Source organism: Pezoporus wallicus, unplaced genomic scaffold, assembly GCF_028554395.1.
Source record: "Pezoporus wallicus isolate ANWC-B61680 ecotype Strahan unplaced genomic scaffold, APGP_CSIRO_Pwel_v1 contig_2025, whole genome shotgun sequence".
Classification (NCBI taxonomy): Eukaryota; Metazoa; Chordata; class Aves; order Psittaciformes; family Psittacidae; genus Pezoporus; species Pezoporus wallicus.
In genome coordinates, this window is record NW_026640253.1 from 4374179 (window position 1) to 4395082 (window position 20904).

The 20904-nt window shown below is 41.2% G+C and overlaps 1 protein-coding gene and 1 non-coding gene across 2 annotated transcripts; both read right to left on the reverse strand.

Annotated features, from left to right (window-relative positions):
- Window positions 1-11279, reverse strand: EIF4G2 (eukaryotic translation initiation factor 4 gamma 2; the record flags this gene model as incomplete). The annotated part of the gene is made up of 22 exons (XM_057418219.1): window positions 1-818; window positions 1095-1216; window positions 1363-1574; window positions 2007-2211; window positions 2502-2760; window positions 3059-3274; window positions 3360-3464; window positions 3597-3722; window positions 4504-4617; window positions 5044-5204; window positions 5294-5435; window positions 5666-5764; window positions 5856-5939; window positions 6358-6468; window positions 6866-7017; window positions 7101-7167; window positions 7261-7392; window positions 8127-8229; window positions 8609-8734; window positions 9136-9201; window positions 9359-9423; window positions 11241-11279. Coding segments are annotated over 22 exons (2772 nt in total), but the record flags the coding sequence as incomplete, so codon positions are not given.
- LOC130604060 (small nucleolar RNA SNORD97) lies at window positions 4305-4462 on the reverse strand. The gene has a single exon (XR_008973363.1). It is a non-coding gene; the product is annotated as a small nucleolar RNA SNORD97 (small nucleolar RNA).
- Window positions 11280-20904: the final 9625 nt, after the last annotated feature.

A 20904-nucleotide genomic window follows, 5' to 3' on the forward strand; every position in this document is an offset into this window, starting at 1 on the left:
TCAAGTATCACAATGTTTATTGATAGATATAAGTATATAAAACCAGGGCATGAACATGTCTTGATAAATTAAGTAGATTTAATTTCAGTACTATAGAGGGGCCAATTCAAATTTCTCACCATGTCATGTTTCACACCCACAAAAACCTCTTCCAAAGGGCATTAAACCACCTTTTCAGCTGATTGGTTCTGTGCAAGTAAAAGGATTTAGAAGACTTGTGCACTTGCCCAGGCTCAAGGATATTAAAACCTAGCACATAAAGCCCATTACTAGAGGTAGAAATACAGGCAATATACTATTACGGCAACAACCATCGATTACAGTTAAGGATTCTCTGTAACAACCAAATGGATAATCAAATATTGCAACAACTCAAGTATTACACTGAGCAAAGTGCATTTCTACAGTATTCAGTGTTGCTATTCAGTTTTCTAACTTAAAAACAGCCTATGATAACTGGCAGCAAAGAAGACCCTTGCAACAGACTGCTTCTGCTCGAGAACTTATGATGTAATTATTGCATGCTGCTAATACACTGTGTTACCTAAACATTAAAGATACTCTAAAATATTTTTATTGTAGACTATTAAGACATACTACAAAAACCTTTTGCAGAAAATATCCTACTGACATACTTCTGCTTTAAATATTGTGAAACATTACAGCGGAATGAATTTTCGCAGTGGTTAGGTCAAATGCAGTTACATCATAGCAACAGTATGTTTGCACAATTTAAGGCTTTGGCTGGTTCTTTAGTCAGCTTCTTCTTCAGATTCTTCTTCTTCAGCAGTTTCCAACCAGGTTAACCATTGGTTTACCTACAAAGAATTGGTTTAAGGGAACAGTAATTAATTCCCCACTATGTACACACTGGTGAAACACTGCTTCCCACCCTCAAATGACTTTAAAAAATCTTTCAGCCAATTTGCTCTAAATGCAGGCCTCTGGTAAAATAAAAAAAAAAAAAAAGGAAGTTCATCTTTTGTCACTCCTTCTTAGTAGGGGAGTCCATGAAGTTTCTATGCATTAACAAGTCTTAAATACTTTGACAGTGTACAGAAGACAAATCTCTATTTCAACATTAGCAAATTTACCTGGAATAAAGCTTTGCCTTTCCCTGGAAACTCCTGAGTAATATCTTCTTTCCATGCCAAGAAGGCTTCTTCTTCAATGATCTCCATGTCATAGAAATGAACGAAGAAGCGCAACAACATGCCTGTGGAAGTGAATTTGAACTCTGTTAGCTTTGAAACCTTCTGAACAGCTTAACCAACTCCAAGAAACGTAGCAACAAGCCAGAAAGCCATACAGACACAAGCAAGCAGACACACACTGAATCTTAGCAAGATCTGATGCACATACCTTTTGGAAAGTTATTGTTGTAGCAGTGCACCTGGAGTGCATACAAAGCACTCACTTGCAGATCAACATGGTCATGGAGGAACTTCTGCATTACCGGCTTGAAGGAAAGAAGCAGCTGTTTTTCCTGCTCTAGCTGCTCTTTAGATGGAGCAGATGAAGAATCCGATTCGTCACTAGGTGGGTTTACTTCACTAGAAATATACTGCAAGAAACTGGACAAAAAGAAGTTCTGTAAACCAAGATGTAACATCTAGACAATGTTCTAAACCAGCAAGTACTCTCAAATTTAGTCTATTACTAAAAATACCCTCCTGCTTGTATCAGCAGTTAGGTGCATGAACAGTGGAATAGCACTGTGGTTTGACTACGCCATGAAAATCCTAGCTTTGCTTCCCTTATGGCTCTAGAATTTTGGAAACAAATGCAAGTCTAGACTTTTCCTTCCTAAAGAAAGGCCAGAACACTTCCCACTGATGCAGGCCTGGAGACTTGCTTTACATATCAAATACAACAGCTGCTCAATACAGGGGAGGTTCACTCAGACCCGTTTACTTTCCTGTGTACTAAATGCTTTTCCGCAGAGCTACATGTCAGCCTTTAGAGACCCAAGTGATTTACTTAAGTACATCAAGACACCATCTCACCTGGTCATCAATATATTCACAAATCCCTTATCTACATGAAGTTTGGGTGAAATGTTATCTTTAATCCACTTATAGATAGCTTGAGGGGATGGATCCGATTTTATTTGCTTTAGCAGTTCCTTCTCCAGTTTCAGAAGCGGGAACAAGAAACTAAGCCCCTTCCCTTCTAAGATCTCCAGCATGCGGTCCTTGTTCTGGTCAATTTCTGACAAGTAAACAAGACAGACACACTTAGGTCAAGCGCTAATGAAAAGATATACTCAATGGGTCATGGGTTTAACAACCTATTAAGAAACACCACTCCTAATAATTATGACACTATCATTATACTGAGTTGTACGAGTATATATACTGAGACTGAGTACATACATCATACTGATTATCAAAGTTATTTCACTTTGTATACTATTTCACTCTGGTGTAAAAAGCTAGTGAAAAACCATCCAGCATACTCATGACTATGAGGTGTCAGAAGAGCCATGTGGTAACTCTTACCTGGTAACATTTTCTGCATATTCACTTTGCTTTGTTGGAACAATTCTGTTAGCCATTCACGATCTTGTAACTTAGCTAACTGCTGAAGGCAAAGCAGAAAGAGAGGGAAATGGGTGCCACTTTCCAGTGGTTGAGCCAGTTCGGAAATGCTCACCAGTTCTGAAATAATGGCACGGGCTGCAAACTGTGCTAAGTAGGATTTCACCAATGGGATGTCCACCTCCAGTTTGGGACACTGGTCCAATACGTTCAGGAATGCCTAAGAAACAGTACACACACACTGAAATTCTGAGGTAATTCTGTCCTTGTGCACAGTAATACTCTTACTACACAGGAGTTTCATGCTTCTCTTCTGCACTGAGTGACTTGCCAAGTAGTCCCCCTTCCCAGTTCCTGAAGTCCTGTACCTACATTCCTTCATCATTTCTTATGCCCCTCATAGGTTTATACATTATGTCACCTCTCAGAACTTTAAAGGATTTGCATGCTGCTTTTACGCAAGCTAAGCGCCACGAACAGCCAAACGCAAGGACTGTGAGCCTACAAAACCACATTACCTGCATGAAGTTGTCACTTGTGGCTATTCCCTCCTGCTTGAGCAAGCTGATCAGTGTACTTGCTTTCTCTTTGTCTTCATCTGATCTATCTAGGGACTGAATGATTACTTTGCTCAACATCTCAGGAATGAAGTGCTTTGGAGCCCTCATTTCTCTTACAGTATTGACAGCATCATTAGCATTTCCATTGTTCAAATACTCAGTCACAACAGCTTCCTAGAAAAAGAGCACAGTTAAACCTTCATTTTTAAAGGCATATGTATACAATGCTTCAAGAAGCACCACTACCTACTTAACTTACAGTTTGTTTAAGTAGCTCTTCTTTAGAAGGAGGTGGTTTCTTGGTGGTCTTTGCAGGCTTTTCTTGTATAAGTGGGGGATTTGTTTTAAGACCAAGTTGAGGAGGCTGAAAAAGATACCAGAACTTGTTTCTTTCCAGTACATCTACCTATATTTATATAAAGTTTAAGAACACTAAGCTTTAAATGTCTGAAGCAATTAAATACAGCCACCAATACTAAGTAATTTTTATGTTTACCTGTCCCAAAGGTGGTGTCTGAGTGCGTGGTGGTTGAGCACTGGGAGGAATCATAGTTATCTGGGGCTGAAGCTTTGGCACTTGGCTTTTATTCATTAAAAAAGACTGAGCAGGTCTCAGGCTAATCTGTAAACAGACAAGTCAGAGAAAACCTCAAACTGTTTCAATTATTCTGACTAAGAATACACAACCATGGACAAAGTACCAACTGATCACACTGAAGCATGACTTTTCCATTTCTACAATGTTAACACTTGGATATAGATTAAGCCACATGTACTCACTTCCCCCAAAAGCACAACTTGATTTGTGTGCTTGGTGGAAGTTACTAGTATTTAGGTCCACTGGTGTACCTGGAATTGCTCCCTTTTAGATGCAGTATGTTAGACACCCAAAAAACACACTTAACAGATCTGCTGATGTACTTTACAGCAAAGATAAAAACTCTACCAATTGCTCAGAAATCAGGATATGCGTCTAGTTAACACTTAAAACAACAATGCAGTTTACTATGCATTTGGAATTTTGCCTATTAACCAAAAGAACAGAAGACAAAAAAAAAAATTTAGCCTGGTCCAGCATTTCAGGATTTATGAAGTTCAGGATTTTGTGAAGTTTTAATTATGTGTTGCTCTCAGTATGATGCATGGGAACTGATGTCAGAGTAGTATTCTTGGGGAAGTGTGGGGGAAGGGACACCCCAAGAAATTGCCCTCATATCTCAGTCTTGCTCATAGGACGCTGGATACCCCAAGGAAAATGAGGGGTAAGGTGAAAGAGAAAGGGACAAAGGAGGAGGAAGAGGAGGAGAAAGAGTTCCAGCATTAGTCCTCATAATAACGCGTCTTGCTATAATCATTGGGCAATATTGAAAATAATCTTTAAGTAATGTAGTCATGTCATGTACCTCATCTGCATTAAGCTGTCCTTTCTTAGAAAACCGAGGTGGCATATCCTTCGACTGTCCTTGTTGCTGGGATAAGAGTCCCTGATTCTGGTTATGGTAGAGCTGGCTTTGCCCCTATTTCAGAAAGGGAGATATAGAGAAAGAAGTGCAGATGATGGAGTGGCGTACATCATATGGTAAGTAGTACCAGAGGGACCAGAGGCACAAAGATTCTACTTGCCAGGAAGGGAGAAAGAAGGAGCAGGGGTGGTGGGAGAGTAGCATCTATCCCTAAAAACAGGGCTATCTTATTTAAAACACACCTTTCTGACCCACCAAAGCCACATGCACCTTTTCTTGCAATAAAAAAAAAAAAAGTGTATTCCTTCAATCTCTTGCACAATTCTAAAAAGTGGTTTAGAATTTTCGTATCAGCTGAGCATCAGTTCTTAAATTCTGAGGAAGTCTCCCAACATAAGCAAACTATAATCCATAGCACACGCATCTGCAGAAGAGCTTCTAAACAAGCTGAAGTCATCCTGTGAACAACATCCTCCTTACCTGATTTTTCAGAAAAGATTTGCCTAGATCTCCAAACTGGGATTGAACAGAAGGCATGAGGTGACCCCCATGGCCATTGAAAAGTTGGTTGGAACGATGGCGTCCCATGGTGGGTGAAAATCTATCCTGAATAACCCCTGGACCAGTACCAATTCCGCTACCTGTATTATGGAGAGAAAAGACAATTTTAGGGCTTGTTAAGTGCAGCACACCCAGAGTCATCCCAAGCAGCCTTGCAGTTTGAGTGTACCTGGCATTTGTCCAAACATATCAGCAAGCCCTCCGAGTGGGTCCCTGTCAAGTTTCATCCTGGGTGGCATAAAGGGTCCCTCCAGAAAGAAGTCGCCTCTCATCCCTTGAGACATAGGAGCAGGAATAAAAACTCCCAGATCCTTTAAAACAGGAATTACCGTTTTGGTCAGTTTGGAGTAATGGTCCCTCACAGAAAGTCGAACTTTAACTCTGAACTATGGAAGTCCATTTGATTTTATTGTTACACTCTGCTGTGAGAGCCACTACTAAGTGCACAGCTTAAGTTTTGTGACATGGAGTAAGCAGCATAAGGATTCACCTTTAACTTGAGCAAAAGCTGAGCACAAGGACTTTATATGCAAACACTTACTTTTACTGCATCTTGACGGATTTGATTGATAGTCTTTGGTCCATTGTCAAGAAAAGCTTTGCGAGGAACCCAGTTGTGTTCTCTCAACTCCACAGTATCCTTGGAACATAATGAGTTATTAGAAAAATAGTCAAGACAACATTGCAGAAAGAATAAAAATAGGAAATAGTAAACTGTATTATCATCCTACCTGCAGCAGGAAACGAATCCTTGCTGGCAATTCCTTACTTGACATCAAGGAGCGCATACGGGCAAAGTACTGATCCATTAAGGACTGGAGGAACAGAAATGAGGCTACAAGTGAGGACTAATTCTATCAATGTCTTGATTATTTTCAGGAAATGTGACCACATTCAAGACATCCAACATAAAATATAACAAACTGCGCTCAGGAACTCAGATTAAGAGCTCCTCAGCAAATCTCTTCAGTCAATATTTAGAGGACAACATTCTCACTTTCATTACTTCCAAATGAACCTAACTGCATTTTGGAAAGACATTTAAAACCATTTCAAAGATCAGCTCTTTTTGCAATCAAGAGATTTGATGCAGGAGCAGTACTTGGCACTCCTGTTCTCTGGAATTCAGAGCTCGGTTTACACTTAAAACATTGAATAAAGTTCAGACAATTGCAAGTCTTTGCCACAGAATTTAACTGGTTAAATGACTGACTGCAGTGGATATACACATACCTTGGCTTTTGCATGGTCTAATCTAGGTCCCACTGTCCTCATTATCTGACAGAGGCACTCCAAATCCTCCCCCATATCTTTGAGTTGGACTCTCTTCTTCTTTTCCAAAAGCTGAAACATTAAAGGGGAATTGGGTATTTCACTGTATTATAAATGAGAATTTATGATGATTGACAAATTTCTATACAAACACTGGCAAAAAAATGTCTTGTTTTGACATTAAATGGACTTGAAAACCAATTTTCAAGAACTGATACTGAAGTACTTTTAAGTGCTTATGCTTTTAAGTGGCTGCAGTGCTTCTGTACAGAGCAAGCTACATCTTTCCCTGGAGACAATTCCCATGACTGAACAAAGACTACTTTACCTTCTATTCACACCACCAGACTACTTCAAACAGCAGGGAGTAGACAACTGATAGAAAATATTTTTGCAGTGTTTTATGCTCCAAAACTCCCAAAGCAACATAGACATTACATTTCTTTTTTTGCTTGATCTGAATACTCACTGTTTTGATGCACTTATGAAGGATAGATTCATGAATAAGATCAAGCTTGCCAAGTTCTCCAATGAATTTGATGTTCCCCAGCATCTTAATCTTGGCAATGGCTCTCTGTTCCTCCTCCTCAGGGAGGAGGGGACCATCATGCTTATCATAGACTGGAAAACAAACAAGCCTGTTTAACGCAGCTGTGGAAAGACAAGATCAATTAATTCTGTATTAGAATGGTTTTAAAACTTACTATCAACATTTCTGGTTCGGTTTTCAAATTCATCTTGAAGTTTAGATATTAGGAGGCGTCTGAATGTCTAAAAAGAGAGAACAAAGAAAGCAATTAAGTTAATCACTGCAACCACACATACTAGCAAGATTTATCATTCCAGATTGAAAGGTGAACTCACTGTGCTTTGCTTCTGTCCTGGATGACTCTCTGCTGATGGGCCATCAAAGTTGGGTGCATCTTCTGCCAGTCGCAGACATAGTTGAGCATACAGTGAACTATACTTAGGCTCTTCAAGGGCTTTGTCTACGATCTAAATAAATATAAGTAAGGTAGCATGTAGGCAGATGTAGCAGGATGCAAATTAACATTAGCTAAGTGAGCTGCAAGACACACAATGGAATATTACCACTCTGCATGATCTAGAACATCTGATTTTGCTATTTCAAACACACAGAAATAATGGACTCTGCTTTAACACTACTCTTAATGCTGAAGCAAAAGATAAAAGCCACACCACGAGCTTCTATAATGCTCAGCCAACAAATGGCACAAATTTAAAGTTATCATCAGGAACAAAGTTTTTCCCAATCTGAGTTTAAACACAGTAACATGACAGACTACCAAGAGATCAACTGTGGTAGCTATTCAAAGACCATTTGGCTTCAGCAGGGAAAGAGGAATGGAGGAGGGGGGAAGCAGGGAATTAAGAATGCTAGCTAGCACCTCAGATGAACCCCCAAAAAATCCCCACACCAATCCACCACCCCCACCACCCCACCCCCAACCCCAGCAAAACAAATGAACAACAACAACAAAAAACCCCATCCAATCATGTTCGGTGACTCTTGAGACTGCTGTAACAGTAAGTTAAGCATTAAGTCCACCTCCTCGAAGCATATCCTTTTTACACAAAAAGCAGGTGCGATTCTCTTGTATACTCAGGTTATTAACATTAGCAATATTACTTCCGTATCTCAAGACTAGCCAATCTCCATTTTTTAACATGCAACGAAAGTGCAGTTAAAAGAAATGCAACCATCTTACCAGCAGTATGACCCCTTTTAGGATGAGCTTAGATTCTACACCCACATTGAGGAGCTCAAGGCATAGCTTGTCAAACTTTTCAGGAGTAAGCTTATTTAGTATGCTAAAGAGGAGCAAACAAAAAAATTTACATTACAGATATTATCAGCATGCTACAAATAACACTAGACTGAAGCTTAGTTTTATTTCTTCAGTCTATGTAAGAAATTGTAGTGCAGTTCCCCCCCCCCCCTTTTTTTTAGATGTGATATCTTTATAGTGTAAAGTATTACTAAAAAGACTAATCCTCTCAATATTTACTTCACACGTGTTTGCTGCTGGGTGGCCTATTAAATTCTGCCTTCTTCTTTCCAAAGAAGACCACATACTCACCCCCCACCCACCCCAGAACTCATGACTCGAACGTCTTCCTTTAACCAGCCAATTTATTAGATGTATGCTGCTAAGGAAAAGAGTTAGAACAATAATCTTAGGGAACTTACCCTCTTACTTTCCTGAAGATTGCATCATGTCGTTCTTTGTCATTTGCGGAGTCGTCATCTCGTCTAGTGCTTCGTGAAGGAATCCATTTCTGAGCGTTTTGCCCTGGGGTTTTCCCCAGGAACTCGCTGTGAAATTTTTAATATGATTGTCAAACAAAAACAATTTGAAGAACTGGCTTTCTAGTCTTTCAGTATTGCTTTACTCTAATTCCATTACTAGCTTTGTTAAGAGCATGCACTTACAAATACTGCAACATCTGCTGCATAGTATTGCCTCAACAACAATAATAAACCACAGAAAACCCTCTAAAGTGAAATGCATGGAAAAGCCTCAGCACCTGGTATCACTCATGACACACACTTTCAACAGATGTTATCCTGCCACAGACTACAGAACATTAAGACGCCATGAAGTCCTTAGATATTCCTCGTAGAACTCTGAAAAGACTTAATTTTCAACTCAGCATTCACCATCAAGCAGTCTCTGCTTTTAAAATCATGCCAAATCAAAAAGCAAGATGATATACCTGTTGCTGGCAGTCTTGGGATAGTGCTGAGGTGCACCCCTACCACCTCCTCCGCCTGAAGAAGCACTGTTAAAAACCACCATGAAATCTTGCATGAGTTCATATTACCAAAGTTTTCAATTACATGTCACTTTCAGTATAAACCTAAGATAAACTTAAATTCTCCCCAAGTAACAGTGCCCACTACCAAGTGTCCTCAAACAGAACAAAAATGCACTAGTACCTGAAACGAGAAGCACCCCCTTCTGCAATCGCACTCTCCACTTTGGCGGCTTGACAACGAAGAAACTTCAAAAGAATAAAATTAAATTGACGGGGTGGGGAAAAACAAAACCTAGAAAGACAAATCAAGCGTTTATATTATAGCTGTTTTACCACCATCCATAATATTGACCTTACAATAAAAATACAAACTTAGAGAAGGAGAGCCCTCAAAGCACTAAGCTTCACAAAACGCACAAAGCTCTTGCTTGTGCGGTACTTGCGATATTCACAGAAAGGCCAGTTTCATCATTACAGCCATGTTCACCAAAGAGGGTGAGGGAGCAGAGCTAATGGACTCAGACTGAGAAAGTAAGCGCCTCGAATTCACCCTGTCAACCCCCCAAAGGCACTTGCAGAAAAGAACTAAAGTGGGGTGTTTTTTTTTTCCCCTTGCTAGTACAATTAAATAAATCCTTTATTGCCATGCTTTACAAACTGACTAACTGTGGCATCACGAAGTAGTCAATTTTCAAAGTGAGAAGTTCCAGACCACAAAATACACACTATATATAGCAAGAGCGATGCATTCTACATCCAAGTCCAAATGGCCGATTATGTCACTAAATAATGAAAAAAATATTTCCCCTCCCCACGTCAGATTTCAGCTTGCAAGACAGCAGCAGGCATCAAACTTTCACTGCCCTGGTCACGCTGCAGAAAGCGAGTCACGGGGATAGAAACTCCCGAGAATCATATAAAAAAATCCCACAAGCATTTTCAGCCTCCATCCCAGATCTGCTCCGACACACTATACACCGAGCACAGAGTCATCTCCTCGAAAAACCTGCCGGAGAAACCGCCCGAGCGAGCACGAGGGACGGCTCTCAACATGGCGGCCACCGAACAAAAGGGCTGCGGGAGCGGGAAGAGCGCCCCCCGCAGGAGGCAGTCGCCTCGCTGCCGCATGGAACTGGCGGCTCCGGGCGCACCGAGCCGCCCCCCCCCTTCCCCCACCAGGCGCCGCCCGTTCCCCGGCTCAGGCGCCGTCAGGAGCCCAGCCGGCTCTTTGTTCTCCGCGAAGGAGGGGAGCGCGCTCAGCTCATCCGCCGCCGGCGGCAAACGGCGCCCGCCACTGGCAGCACCCGCCTCGGTCAGCCCGGAAAAAGGAGGGGAAGGCAGCAGCCGGTATCGCCCCCCCCGCATCACCACCCCCGCTCAAGCAGCGCCTTTACGTTACTCGCCGCCTAAGTCTGAACAGGAAACATGGGCGAGGCTGCTGCCGGCAGACACGGCTTCTCCAGTAGTCTGCTTTCCCACCAACGAGAAACACAAACACAAGTAAATAAAAAGTAAATATATAAATATATATATATTCTTTCACCACCGGCTCTTGCATACAAACTTGCTCCTCCGCAGTCCCCTCTTCCCCCAACACCTACTCTGAAAGGTCTTAAAACGGCAGCCAGCTACTCAGCTACCCCCCTTCAAGGGCAAACCGCTCGGGCACCGGTACCGCCGAAGACCTCAGCCAGGGACTAGGATGGGGCAACTGATCCGATCCCCCGAAAAGTAGAGCTTCCAACTGGCATGCCACGACCCGACCCCACCTCTGCCGCTGCAAATATACAGGCTCCAACCTTAAACGTTTCTACTCAGCTTCCCCTCCGCATTTAGCGAGGGCTGCCGATCTTCTTTACATTTTCGCTTAGCAGCCGCGGTAACCCAACAGGGGCAAGCACAAGCGCCCATCGACCCAAGCCGCCATTTTGTGCGGAAGAAAGCGAGAAGAAGCCGGCGAGAAAATGGCGGCCGCTTAGGGCAGCCGCCATTTTAAGCGGCAGCTGCAACAGTACCCTTCCCCTCCCGGCCCCAGATGATTCTTCCACTCGCGCATTTCTCACCTTCTCTAAGGCCTTGTCAGCTTCCCCGGGTCCCGGCGGCTACCAAGGGCAGGGGAAAAGGCAAGAGAGGGGGGGGAGGGGAAGGGAGCCGGGGACCGGGGCTGGGGAGGGGAAGGGGGGAGCGCGCGAGACAGGGCGAGCCTCCGAGTCACCACAGCAGGAGCAGCAACAGCACAACGCTTCCCTCTACCACCTCCATAGAGAGCCGGCTCGCCGCCGCGTCTAAAGCGCACTGAGCCAGCCCCACTAACTTTATTACCGTTCACGCAACCTACCCCACCTTCCTCTACCACGCACCAATCGCCGCTAAGGGCTCCGCCCGTCTTGCCAATCAGAACCGAGAGAGGGTGTGGCCTTAACGCCCAAATGGGCAGAGGAGGAAGGAAGTTTGGTTGAACTGTACCGTCGCCGCAGTGCAGTATCCGTATTCGTGAAAGCCATTACGCCACGTTGTTGGCGATAGGGTCTAGAAGGGAAGGGAAACTTGCGCAAGTAGCGTAGCCGCTTAATGGCGGCAGCTTGGATGCGTCTTGCATTTGCTGTTAGGTCGTGTGCTTCAGCTGTCAGAGAGCCCCACTTTTAGAGGCCTAGAGTGTGAGTTACAGTTCTGTCACGTTCACAGAAGGCTAGTTTAATATATATCTATTCTGAGAAGTTTTTTTTTGGCTTGGGGTTTGGTTTTGGTTTGGTTTTGTTTTGTGGTTTTTTTTTTTTTAATTGTAAATTTATTTAAGCTTAGGTTTTCCCTCAGTCAGACCACATTTCAAATTTGGTCGAGGTAAGAATTTAGCGGATTGTCGACTATAGTCCTGAGCTTGCAATCAGATCCAAAGGAGACTTGCCATTTGAGATCTTAAGAGCCTGTCGATATGGATCCAATTTCAGGTTTGCTTTCTGGATTTGGAAACTATTTCTATCTCTGCATGTGCTTTTGGCTGGTAATTGGCCTGTCCATGGCAGGGCATCCTGCAGGCAACTCGTGGACAACCAGGATTCTGTAGAGTCATTTTTATGTATTTATCATGCTAAACATGCAGCTGGTGGGATTTTTTTTTTTGGTCTTGCTCAGTGAAAACAAAGATGGCCAGGCGTTATGCTATAGGTGGAAGTTTGAGTCTTGGGAGATTTCCAGAGATTTCTCAATGTGAGGTTTTATTCTTTTAACAGTCAGGTCTCAGTTCTAGATTGTCAGTGAGGTAGCGGCTACTTGGACTTGCCAAAGATTCAGACTTACTTGCCCTAGATGGGGCAGGACAGAAAACGAGTTAAGTAAACCTTGCAACAAACTTCACAAACATCCACATCTGCTTTGTTCTCACACATGCCTTCCGCTTTTGGTTTGTATGACTCATAATTCAGATGACTGGGAGAAAGTGATCCAGGTAGTAACTCTTGAACCATATACACAGTAAGTCCAAACAAATGATATTGCAGAACTTGAACTTCCCAGAGCCAGCCTCATTCCTAATGCTTTCAACACACTGTGCCACAATGTCCCAAGGATTATATAAGACCTAAAGGGTGCTGTTATGCAGGAGTTCTTGTGTTGCATCTTATCTGGGGTGAAGGTTGTTCAAGGTAGGTTTCCGTATCGCATACCCATAAGCGTTAAGGACAGTTTACTTAGATGATGTTACAGGAAATCTTGAATAAACTACCTGAAAGTAAGTTTTGAGCATGTATATGTTGCATAAGGGTGAACATAACTCTGACAGGTACTTGTCATACCAGAATTTTTATGTAATGACGCTTTCCTGCATTTAACCATAGTCATATTACTGCAAAAGCTTGGACCTTGGATGTGAATCTGCAAGAACAGAACTGTCTGGGTATCAGTCGAAATCAGTGGAATCTGGTTTGAAAGATGGGGTCAGTAGGCACAGAGAAAGCAGCAAAGTCAAGATTTAAACCAATATTAAACCCGGTTAATATTATTGAACAAAACATTCTCAGTGTAATAAATTAGTAAAAATACTTGTAAATCTTAAAACCAGAAGTGACAGTAAGGATTTTGTTTTGCACTGGATTGCAGAATAATCTCATAAAGTATTTCCAGCATAAGCATTCCAACACTGTTTGAGTTAGAGACCCCATGAGTGAAAATCAAGGAGAATTTATCTTTTTTTTTTTTTTTTTTTTTTTTTTTTTTTGTGGGGTCGGTGGGAGGGGACATGAGAGAATAGAAAACCTGCAAAACATGGTAGGTACATATTGACAGACCAGAGTACCATCTTCTTTGTTTGAAAGCATACTATAAAATACTTATTACCATAACAACAGAAACAACCACCAACATTTGTTCAGTAAGAGAATAGCAGCAAATGATCACTGTTTTCTTAAAACTGTGATTGTTTTTTTAGGACTCAGTCCTGCATCAGCAGGATGTATGCTGTTCTGCATCTCACACTGACTTTGGCATGTGGGAGCCTAAGAAGCTTCAGTGCTTGGCTACACATAGCTTTCCTGCACATCTGTGTCATGCTTTGTCAGCCTCAGACCAGCTGTACTAGTACAATTGATGAAGGCAATGATCTGTAGTACAGAGGTAAAAAAAGATTGTGAAATAACTTCTATTTTATACATTTCGCCTGCTTTTTTATATTCCATGAACTAATGTGGAAGACACCATTATTCATGTCTGAAAATGCAGCAGCCCAATTGTTCATATGATTATTCAGTAACAAATTTACCTAAAGAATCTTACTCAATGTCTCTTTGATTTATAAAATAATTAAAAAAATCAGCAAATGGCATTTAATAGCTGTCAGTTTCAGTATCACTTTGCATCCATCCGTCACCTTAGTGTCCACTCCCTCTTTTTCCCCTTTCTTCTAGTTGCCCTGAACAGCAGTGATGCTTTAATTCAAATAAGGTGTTTTACAACTGACATAGTGGTAGTTCTGGATTTGTTTCTACAAGTCTGAACTTGCAGAATCTAAGCATAATTCCAACTTGATTTCACTGCCACTGGTTATTTGGAGGACAAAGGTTGTCTGTGAAGTGTCGTGAGGAACCTGCTGTGTTGCAGACTGTGTGGCACAGATGTAGGAGTTGCTGGCACAGATGCAGGAGTTGCTACCACAGATGCAGCCTCTGTCTGAGAGGAAGAGGAATATCTCTTGCAGTGCATATGGCATTGCTCAGAACCAGAACTGGCTCCTGTCATCTACCAAAACAAGCCGTAAAATTTGGGAAAAGAGCTTTGCAGAACTGGGAATTTTTCGTTACTATTGCCAAGCTGGAATCGCCATAACTTTTCCTGTGTAGTATTTTGCATTGGAGTGGTTGCAAATCTGAGCCCTGCTGGGTGGAGATTCCAGACAGAGTGCTGATGACAGGGTAGCTGTAGCAGTGGCACCGTACCATCTCCAGTAAATACTTCATCTCATCACTGTACTGGTTGTGGATCTTGCTAGGTTGGGTTTTATGCAGAGCACCCAGCTGATGTAGTGTAGATGTGCATATAATGTGAACCAATCTGGAGTAATTCACTGAAAGTTCACACCCTAGTTTACTCCATGCTAATTTCTCCAACATAAACACTTTCTGCACCTTCTTACTTTCCAGATAATTTTTCTGCCTGCCTTTCTAAGTGAGCCTAATTTTTTCCCAAAGCCATGCATATATAGTTCCTGACCCACCTCATGAATGAAGCAGACATGAACATTTAACCAAATGTGTGCATACAGTTCTTTTTGTTGTGATAGAAGTCTGTCTCAAGGAGAGCTGTTCTGTAGAAAAAAGGCTTGGGGACAGATGGGGGGTGGGGAGGACGATGACACAATAAAAAACCCAAACTAAAAAACACACCTATATTTGCCACTTAAACAGGTTTTTTGGCACTTCTACTGAAGCAGAATGCTGTTAGTGAAAACCCCATTTATACTGTGCAGATGCAGAAAATCTGTGGAGTTTTAGTGTGGCTGATTTAACAATACTCACTGAGGCAAGAGCGTGTCAACCCTTCAGAACAGTGGTGTACTTCTAACTGTCTGGGAGGTCACTTCTCTTTTTCCCTTTCTTTGGAAAATCCTTTGTAGATTTCAGTGAGTCTTCTGTGTAATGAAACCCATGGTTTTGCTTTCATCCGTTTGTCTTCTGAAATGTTTTTGCCTACAGCTTAACTCGGGACCTGGATTTCCTGCTGCTCAGAACCAGTCCTTCACCAGATACATTAAATAAATTTTATTCTCTATTTAAGACCCTTGTCCTGGTTTCAGCTGGATTTCTTAACAATTAGTCTGCAGTTACAGTTGCACAGGACTCTTATGGTGGTTCTTTTTCAGAAAGCTGGAAAGATATTTGGGGTGTGACTTTATAGTCAGCCAGTGAAAACTGCCTAGAATATTCAGGTGTCAGAGATACTGATACTTGATCAGTACATGTTTATACAGGCAGCTAAAGTGAGACAGTGCTCACAGCTTGCTTTGCTTTCAGAGTCTTACTTAGTTAATATTTTTAGCTAATACAATTATGTTAATGCATAATAATACTATCTTTCAAAGAGGAAGATTGCGTATGTATTACCAGAGTGGTTTAGGGAATAAAAAAACCCCAACCCTAAACCAAAATCCCACAAAAAACAAATACGCCTCCAAAACCCACAAAAACCCGCAAACCCAACAGTGGCTGTCTTCTCAGCAGGTTTAATTCAGTGGAACATGTAAACTGCAAAAGTTCTACATTCTCCAGTCTTCTAAAATGACAGATTTGTTCATATTCTTTAGCATCAAGAGAGTGAGTGTGCTATACTGCAGTGTTCTGTTTCTGACATTGGTTAGCACCAGATTTACAGTAAAGTGAGAAAGCTTTAAAATTTATCATTTTCATTATTTGCCAAGGGAAGAGCTTTTCTGTCTCCTAACCACTGCCAGTTCATGTTTGAGTTACCTTAAAGCATATTTTATAGTTAGTAGTATTTCATTTTTCTATGTTGATATCCAATTTTGGCACCCGTTGGGGCTTACCAGTATCACATCTTTGTGAGTTCTGTGGTTTAATTGTGCAGTGTTTAAGCAGTGATAATCCTATCAGTTTTAAAAAGTATTGGTTTGATTCCACTTTAACCTGCCTGCTTAAGTGGTTTTGTGGCAGTCATCTTCTATATGAAATATTTATCATATTCATAAACATCTGCTGGAGCTAAACACAAATTACAGTTGATTGAGTTGGAAGAGCATCAGTGTCCTATAGCTGCATTGTATTACTTTACACAAATAGATTGTTGATGAAATCAGAAACATGGATAGGAATATTACTGTTATTAAAACGATGCACTTAGTATTATCAAAATAATTTCATATTACCTTTTCATGGCAGAAAATGTTGTGTCATGGTTTGTGTGTAAAACACTAGGAATATACCACAGAACATGTATATACTTTTAGTTGCTTGTAGAAGAGGGCTTTTTTTGAACATAGTGAGCTACTCCTTGCTGTTTACGCATGGGCAGAGATGTGATGTGTCTTCTCACAATTTAAAATACATTCACACATAACAGTTAGCAATGGTTGCTATTAATACGATTTCTGTTAATGACAAAGGATAGCATTAATACTCCTGTTAGGTTTCTGTAAGGGCCAGATTTTCTGTTATTTAGGGATCAAAAGTGCACTTGAGCTTCAGAAGGGTGAGGAAGAGCTACTTAGCATTTTCAGCCATCAAGAGGAAGCAAAAATACAGGGAAGTCAGGTAAATAGTAAATCCAGGTTAACCTTTTGGAAGTCAGTGAAGTCCGTGTGTTTTCCCTTGTTAACTGCCTGAAAAATTAAAAACCTTTCCTTAATATGAAAAGATGATTGCTTGTACATATGAGTATGTTATTACAAACCTGTATTTTTAAATTAGATTGTGATAAACAGGTTTTTCATTGTTTGACCTATTTATTAAATCCAGTTTACTTAGTGTGTTAAAATTGTTTTAAATTTCTGTAGATTATTTTTATATTGTCATTATTTGCAAGTTTAGGACACCTCTCCTGTGAGCAAAGGCTGAGAGAGTTGGGGTTGTTCAGCCTGGAGAAGAAAAGGCTCCAAGAGGCTTCACTGTAGCCTTTCAGTCCTTAAAGGTGGATTATAAGAAAGATGGAGACAGACTTTTTAATAGGGTCTGTAGCAACAGGACAGAAGGTAAGGATTTTAAACTAAAAGAGAAGAGACTCAGCCTCTAAGGAAGATAATAATTTTTTTTTAAATTTTATTTATTTATTTTAACAGGAGATGGGTGATAAGACACTAGCACAGGTTGCCCAGAGAAGCTGTGGCTGCCCCATCCCTGCAAACATTGAAAGCCAGGTTGGATGGAGCTTTGAGCATGAGCAACCTGCTCTTGTTGAAGATGTCCCTGCTCATTGCAGGGTGTTTGGGCTAGGTGGCCTTTAAATGTCTCTTCCTACCTAGCCCATTCTATGACAATGTTAAATCTGAAGTTTAACCTTTCAGGCTTATCATTTACATGCTGTGTGTCAAGCAGAAGTCCCACATACACAATCCCAGGTTAACACATCTGCCCACACACGTGTTTGTTTTAGATGTAAATAGCTGAATCCCTAGGTTGAGATGATACTGGGTTGAATTATAGCATTTTCTAGAGATTAAGTTCCTCGATAATTTCTGGTGTCAGTATTGTTCAGATACTGGGAGAGCTGAGCCTGCTGGAGTTAAAGTATTTAAAGACTGACATAAAAACCACTCTTGAGCTAATCAAAAGCCTTTATTCCTTCTATAGACTCCTACTATTGTATTTCTGGCAAGTGTACCTCTGTTTAGGCCCTAAACAAACACAAAAGGCCATAGCCTTGTAACTACTGACTTAATGTTAATTTTCATAGGGATTAATTTGCCTCAGCATTTTATCCATATCGTATATTTTATTGACTCACTTACTGAATGCAGCAGCTTTCAGAGAATTAGCTGGGAGCAAAGCTATAGGGTGGTTGCTTCAAAGATACAAGAAGTCTATTTTCATCTAGCTCCATTAGAAAATAACAGGTTAATTACAGTTGTTTCCTAAACATTGATGAATGAACATTGGTGGAATATCTTAAGAAAAATAGAGTCAATATAAGTTTATATAAGTCAATAAGTTTAGAGCCTGTTCTGATTAAAGGAGACAGCTTTGTCCAGCTTTGCAGATTCAAAGCAGTAGGAAACTTCAGTAAGAGTTCAGATTCTTACTCCTCTAAGGGGCTAAAATGCCTAGAGAAGCCAAAACATATAGAAACAGTGTCACAGCTATTCCTGTCAATGGGTATTTCCATTCTCAGTCAGCTTGGTAAAAGCTTTCTGGTGTTCCTTACACTTGTCCTTCTCTTCCTTGGTCCTGATTTGCTTAAGTAATAAATATATTCTTAGCCAGCTCCCCATTCATCTCGCTTCCAGCAAACACATTGTAAATATACTCACATGATGTCTTTTTGACAAACATACAGAATCATGATAGCACAGTGACAAACAGAAAAAGAACAAGGGTGAGAATGTGTCATCAGAACACTCTGGAAGATGAGTCCAAATGCTCAGTTTATGGATTAATTAAAATTAGAACTTGGATTCTTTAAGCTGGGTGTCTTAAATTATTAAAGCACTTGCTAATAAATTAAAAACAACCCAAGAGTTAAACCAAATTAATTTTGAGCAATAGTAATATCTAGAAATATAGCACGGTTTAACTGGTAATTTAAAAAAACAAAACATATCCAAGAGTACTTTTCCTGTGTATACCTACATAGAAACCAGAGAGAAGAGTCCAAGGACTTAAGCAGTTCACCTGCGATAGGTAAACAAGGGCTGAAGCTCTCTGGCTTTAAAGTGGAGTAAAGCAGCAGCTATATTCTGTGGAGTATTTATAAAACTTTTCTCTATTTTCACTACCCTAAGCTATGTTTCCTAGTTTCACTTTTCATGGCAATTAGAACCTATAAAGGACTGATTTTAGATAGAATATGTACAGGGAAAAATGCCTTTTTTTTTTTTTTTTGCAATACTACCATATGCAAGAGGGAAAACAAGTGCTATATTGTTCCTTCAGAAATATGAATGACATAGGCTATGGTGTTTGTGTGTACTCAACCTGGAAAACAGATCATTTGTGCTTTTTTTTTAGCATGAACTTCAATTTTCTTCTATGTTTTTTTGTCTGTTCCTGACTTAAATTATCCTCATAACCAAAAGATACAGCTTCCTTATTTTCATATTTGTGCCTTTCAGTTAATAGTAAAAATTTAATGTGCATTTGTTTCTTTAACAACTGATTTAGAGTGGGATCCTTAACCTCTGTATTTTCCTAGTATGTACCATGGATACCATGAATTTCTTGTGTTAGCATTATTTTCAAGGCAATAGATAATTAAAGTTGGTAGGCAACAGGTGTAGTCTCATCAATTGACTAAGATGAGGAAGAACTAGTACAAAACTACATTATATAATGGATAGGAGATTATCTGTCTTCCTACCTGTAATCAGTCAACATGGTACTATTCCTGTTTAACAGACAACTGTATTTACAGCTAGTGCATTGCCAGGAGGGTTACTCACAGAAAAGATATCTATTATAAAATGATAGAGTCATAGAATAGTTAGGGTTGGAAAGGACCTTAAGATCATCTAGTTCCAACCCCCCTGCCGTGGGCAGAGACACCTCACGCTAAATCATGTTACCCAAGGCCTCATCCAACCTGGCCTTGAACACTGCCAGGGATGGAGCATTCACAACTTCCCTGGGCAGTCCATTCGAGTGCCTCACCACCCTCACAGTAAAGAACTTCTTCCTTATATCCAATCTAAACTTCCCCTGTTAAAGTTTTAACCCATTATCCCTTGTCCTATCACTACAGTCCCTGATGAAGAGTCCCTCCCCAGCATCCCTATAGCTCCCCTTCAGATACTGGAAGGCTGCTATGAGGTCTCCATGCAGCCTTCTCTTCTCCAGGCTGAACAACCCCAACTTTCTCAGCCTGTCTTCATACAAGAGGTGCTCCAGTCCCCTGATCATCCTCATGGGCCTCCTCTGGACTTGTTCCAACAGTTCCATGTCCTTTTTATGTTGAGGACACCAGAACTGCACACAATACTCCAAGTGAGGTGTCACGAGAGCAGAGTAGAGGGGCAGGATCACCTCCTTCGACCTGCTGGTCACGCTCCTTTTGATGCAGCCCAGGATACGGTTGGCTTTCTGGGCTGCGAGCACGCACTGAAGCCGGCTCATGTTCGTTTTCTCATCAGCCAACACCCCCAAGTCCTTCTCCGCAGGGCTGCTCTGAATCTCTTCTCTGCCCAACCTGTAGCTGTGCCTGGGATTGCTCTGACCCAGGTGTAGGACCTTGCACTTGTCATGGTTAAAGTTCATGAGGTTGGCATCAGCCCACCTCACAAGCGTGTCAAGGTCCCTCTGGATGGCATTCCTTCCCTCCAGTGTATCAACCGAACCTCACAGCTTGGTGTCATTGGCAAACTTGCTGAGGGCGCACTCAATCCCACTGTCCATGTCACTGACAAAGATGTTGAACAAGATCGGTCCCAACACCGATCCCTGAGGAACACCACTCGTTACTGGTCTAACAAGTAACTTTTTTTTTTTTTTTTTAAAGAGGGCTGCACATAAATGTACTTGCAGTTGCTTTGCACTCCAAATTATTAACAGCAGTACAGCATGAAGAGTCAAGGCAAAT